The 4304-nt window shown below is 55.8% G+C and overlaps 1 protein-coding gene across 1 annotated transcript; it reads left to right on the forward strand.

Annotated features, from left to right (window-relative positions):
• Positions 1 to 1368: 1368 nt before the first annotated feature.
• Positions 1369 to 2724, forward strand: CARTPT (CART prepropeptide). The gene is made up of 3 exons (XM_061468652.1): positions 1369 to 1518; positions 1601 to 1684; positions 1756 to 2724. The coding sequence occupies exons 1-3, from the start codon at positions 1369 to 1371 to the stop codon at positions 1861 to 1863; spliced, it is 342 nt and encodes a 113-aa protein (XP_061324636.1). The 3' UTR covers positions 1864 to 2724.
• The last annotated feature ends 1580 nt before the right edge of the window (positions 2725 to 4304 follow it).

Genomic DNA, 4304 nt, shown 5'->3' on the forward strand with positions numbered 1-4304 from the left:
TTTAAACAGTACCTTTCTGTTTGGCAAAATACATCCCTGGGCCTGTTTGATTTTCTTTAAACAACCGGTTGAGGTTTCCTGGCTCATATTGATTTGCCTTTTCAGGCTGTATCTAGCTCCCTTACAGCCAGCTAGGACAGTTTTGTTCATGAGTTTTTACATATTCCTCCTTCTCCAGAATATGCTCCCTTCACCCATGGAGTTCCAGCCCAGCTCCTACTGCCGCTGGCTGGAGGTCAGGATCATCCCTGTGCCACTGCAGAGTTGGGATCAGAGTCCTCCCCCAGGCAGGCCATGCTCACTGCCTCCTTGTCCCCATAGCTGTCATGCCAGAGGGACCAATGTCTCAAGCCAAGCAAAGCCACTGCTCAGGTCCCCCCTTTTCTGCGCTAGACTCGTCCCGGAGGCATGACCCTGGACAGGGGTGAGCATTGCTCCTTACTGTGCATGCTCTCCTTGGTATGGCACTGCTCTTCCTAGCAGGGGGAGCTGCTCCTGCCTTCCTCCTGTCCCCATCTTGACCATGAGGCTTGGGCAGGCTTGGCACTGTCAGGGAGCTTTTTGGCTGCAGTGTGAATGAACGTGAGGCCACTGAGCTTGCAGAGCCAAACGCTAGCAGGAAGAGCTGAATGGAGATGCTGGGTCTCCTTTTGGCAACTGTGCTTTTCCTCATCCCAGAAGGAGGTGGCCTTGTTTCATATACGCAATGGATGATGCTCATGGAGCACCAGCTCAGTAATGCAGTATTATCAAGCATTTTGATGTTACTTTTTACGTTACTCTTGGTGGCCCTGAGCCTTCTGACCCTGTTGGCAGTCCCACCTGTCCTCATTCAAGCCTCCCACCCTCATCAGCTGGTTGCTTACCATCTTTTTCTTCCCCCTGTCTTCAGGCTAATCCTCCCACCCTGGGTCTTCCTCCCATTGCACTGTGCTGTTCCTTAGCCCATGGGCTACTGACTCCCTTGTCTCTGGTCCCTGATTTGGTTTCCAAGACTGGTCTCCCTGATGGCCCAACCTCCACTCGCTCCTTCGAGTGTCCAACAGCTTCCTGCTCTCTTGTCCTTTCGGACCACCACAGGCTAGAGAAAAGCATCCCCCTCTTCCCTCACAACACGGGACCGACCTGGCCCAAGACACCTCGTGTCGGGCAGCAGCCCATTTTCCCCTCGGGGAGCGCTTCTGACGGGACAGAGGCTTTGGGGCACAGACACTCGGGCCCTTGGGAGAGGGGAGCGGAGCCGAGCCGAGCCGAGCCGAGCAGCGCAGATCCGGGGAGCGGCGCGGCAGCGGGGGGCGCTGACGCACGGCGGGGCGGGCACGGCGCTATAAATGCGGCCGCGGCGGCGGCCGTCGGGACGGTAGCACCATGGAGAGCTGCCGGGCGCTGGCGCTCTGCGCAGTGGCGGCCGCCCTGCTGCTGGGTGCCCGCGGGCAGGGGCCGACACCACCGCGCCGCGGCCGCGACCTGGGGTCCGCCGGCGGCGGCGGCGGCGGCTCCTCCAGGGAGAAGGAGCTGGTGGGGCAGGGGGCCGGGGCCGGGGCGGGGGACGCCGGGCGGGCGGGCGCGGCCTGACGTGTGCTGTGGGATCTCTCGGCAGATCGAGGCGCTGCAGGAGGTGCTGGAGAAGCTGAAGAGCAAGCGGGTCCCGCACTACGAGAAGAAGTTCGGGCAGGTGCCCATGGTGAGTGCTGCGGCGGGATGGGACGGGGCGTGGCGGGACGGGCCACCCTCACCGCCTGTCGCTGCCCGCAGTGTGACGCCGGGGAGCAGTGCGCCGTGAGGAAGGGAGCCCGCATCGGGAAGCTGTGCGACTGCCCCCGGGGGACGTCGTGCAATTCCTTTCTCCTCAAGTGCCTGTGAGCGGGGCGCCCCGGGACGAGCCGCCGGGAGCGCAGGCACCGACGTCTCCTCGCCCTAACGTGCCGACCCGAGGGGGCTCCTCCGCTCGGGAAACGCAGCGAGAAGCCCCCGCGTCGCCTGTGTAACGCCGTCCGCGACATCCGACATCCATGGAGCTGTTTTCTTTCTCTCCTTCCCTCTCCCTTCTCTTCCTTCCCCTCCTTCACCGTCTGACTCTGTCCGTCCAGGAAACACCCAGCCCGTGCCTTGCCGAGCAGAGGTGCCGGTACCGGGAGCTGCAGAGTCGTTCCCGTGCGGTGCAGAGCCGAGCCGTGCCCAGAAGCGCGGCTGGCGCCGTGCCGTGCCCCGGGGCTCCCGGCTTCTTCCCGTGGCGGCCGGCGGAGGGGCCGGGCCCAGGGGATCCCCCGGGCTGTGGCGGGGGGGCGGGTGTGTGCGGAGAGCCCTGACCCAGCCGAGGAGTCCCAGCTCGGCGCACCCCCGGCGTAGCGGTGTTTGGGGACCGGCGGGATCCTGGCTGGGGGGTGCCGGCTGGAGCCGGTTGCTTTACGGGAGCCACCACGGAGAGAAAGCTGACTGGATCCGTTGCAAACTACTAGGGGATATCCTAATCATGTAGGCCAAATTGCTCACGTTTCTACAATGAATCGATGTACGGAAAAATGTCCGTCCTCCATAAATACACTGTTTTAGCAAACTCATAACGTGTTTTAAGCCTTTGTCTCCGTTAATAAAGCCACTGTTCTGATGACAGTGTTTTGGAAGAAGTTTTAATTTCATGCACTGGAATCCCCAGAACTCAGAGGGAGATGCTGAGGGTTATTCCAAAATTACTGCAACCACCTGCATCACTGCGTGCTTCAGCTGGGCTGCCAACCAGCTCAGGACAGGGCTGGAAACTGGGGTTCATGTCTTCTGGTGATGGTTCGGTTAACACCTGCTCCCTGCCCCATTGGTGCCCAGAGGGACTGTGGGGAACACAGACGCTTTGCACCTCAGTTTTTCCTTTGGGAGAGTGCAGGGTCCATCCCAGCCACAAGACTTGGGCTGGGGATGCAATGCAGGGGGGGCAGCCACCATGGGCTGGATGGTTTTTGCTGCTTTGCATTTTATTCCCATAAAAAATGGACCTCTGAAAGAACTTCTTGCCTCTCCGTCGGTCATAACTCATCTGTGCGTCTGTGCATGCCAGAATCAGCTTTTATTTCTACCAGCTGGGAGATGAGGGTCTGTGTGTGCCAAGGTAGGCTTGGGGAAAAAGCACTCCTCCAAACAGGTTTCATATTTGGTGCTGAAGAGAGCACAAATTTAAGTGAGAAATCCAGAGACTTGTGAGAGAAAAGAGAATTCTGTAAGGCCCTTGCTTTACTCCTGAACAGGAAAGGAGTAAACAGGAGGAAGCCTGGCTGAAACAGGTACAGAAAAACTGACTGCAAAAAGAGATATCACACTGGGTTTTCTATTATCATTATTACTATTGTGGCTTTTATTACAGTTATTATTGTTGTTATTACTATTTCTGCTGTTACCCTTATCACTATTATTGCTATTAATATTATTTTCCAGGGCAAAGATGAGCTCTTAGTATGCCTGAGAGAAAAAGAAAATAAACAGAAGCTGGAAGCATGCAGAGAGGGTGTGAAAGCCAGTGGAGCAGATGGGACCAGAGAGCTGGGGGATGCCATGCATGGGCAAAGCAGTACTGGTCAGGAGGGAGCTGTGTGTTTTGGGGTTTGAGGGGCAGAAGGGGGGTTTTAAAGTAGGGGAGCACCATGGTGCAAATGGTGGGAACAGTGTTCAGGGAGGACTTTACAAAGAGGAAGGGATATGAAGTGAGAAGGGATGCAAAAGTGGGATTTTCCAGGCAGAGATGGCTGCAAGCTGTGACTGCATATTTTGTGCCTGTGGGCTGGTGCTGGCCTGCGGAGGAGAGGTGTAATGGTGCATTCACAGAGATGGAGGTGTGCATTAGGTTTGGCAAACTGGAACCTGTGTTTGTGGGTGTCTTTATGGTATTTCCCGGAGACACTGTAGAGGCATTTACTCTTCATCTCTTGTGGAATATTGAAATCAGTTTTGTAGCGTCTGGGCTTGGTTCCCATACACACACACACACACACACACACACACACACACACTACAAAAGGACTTACATTTAGGTGCTGGTTGCTTTCAGGTATGTAGGCTGTTCAGTGGTCCCCTCAGCGCAGAGTCCAGCCCCCAGGTATCCCTGCCATCTCAATGAACTGAGCTCTGCATAGATTGCCTCAACATGCAACATTTTTACTGGTGGTACATTTACGCAAAGTTGGACTGAAATATGAAATACGGGACTAAAATATGTCAAAAATTAATAAGCTTGTGTGACTGTTTTACAATTCTTGTTTTGCCTGGTAACAGTGCTCAGAATTATAATGTGATTTAAATAAAGATCCCAGTTCTAA

The sequence above is a fragment of the Pezoporus flaviventris genome, unplaced genomic scaffold (genome assembly GCF_033815535.1).
Source record: "Pezoporus flaviventris isolate CSIRO_AGI_PZ_B2104156 unplaced genomic scaffold, CSIRO_AGI_Pfla_v1 ptg000050l, whole genome shotgun sequence".
NCBI lineage: Eukaryota > Metazoa > Chordata > Aves > Psittaciformes > Psittacidae > Pezoporus > Pezoporus flaviventris.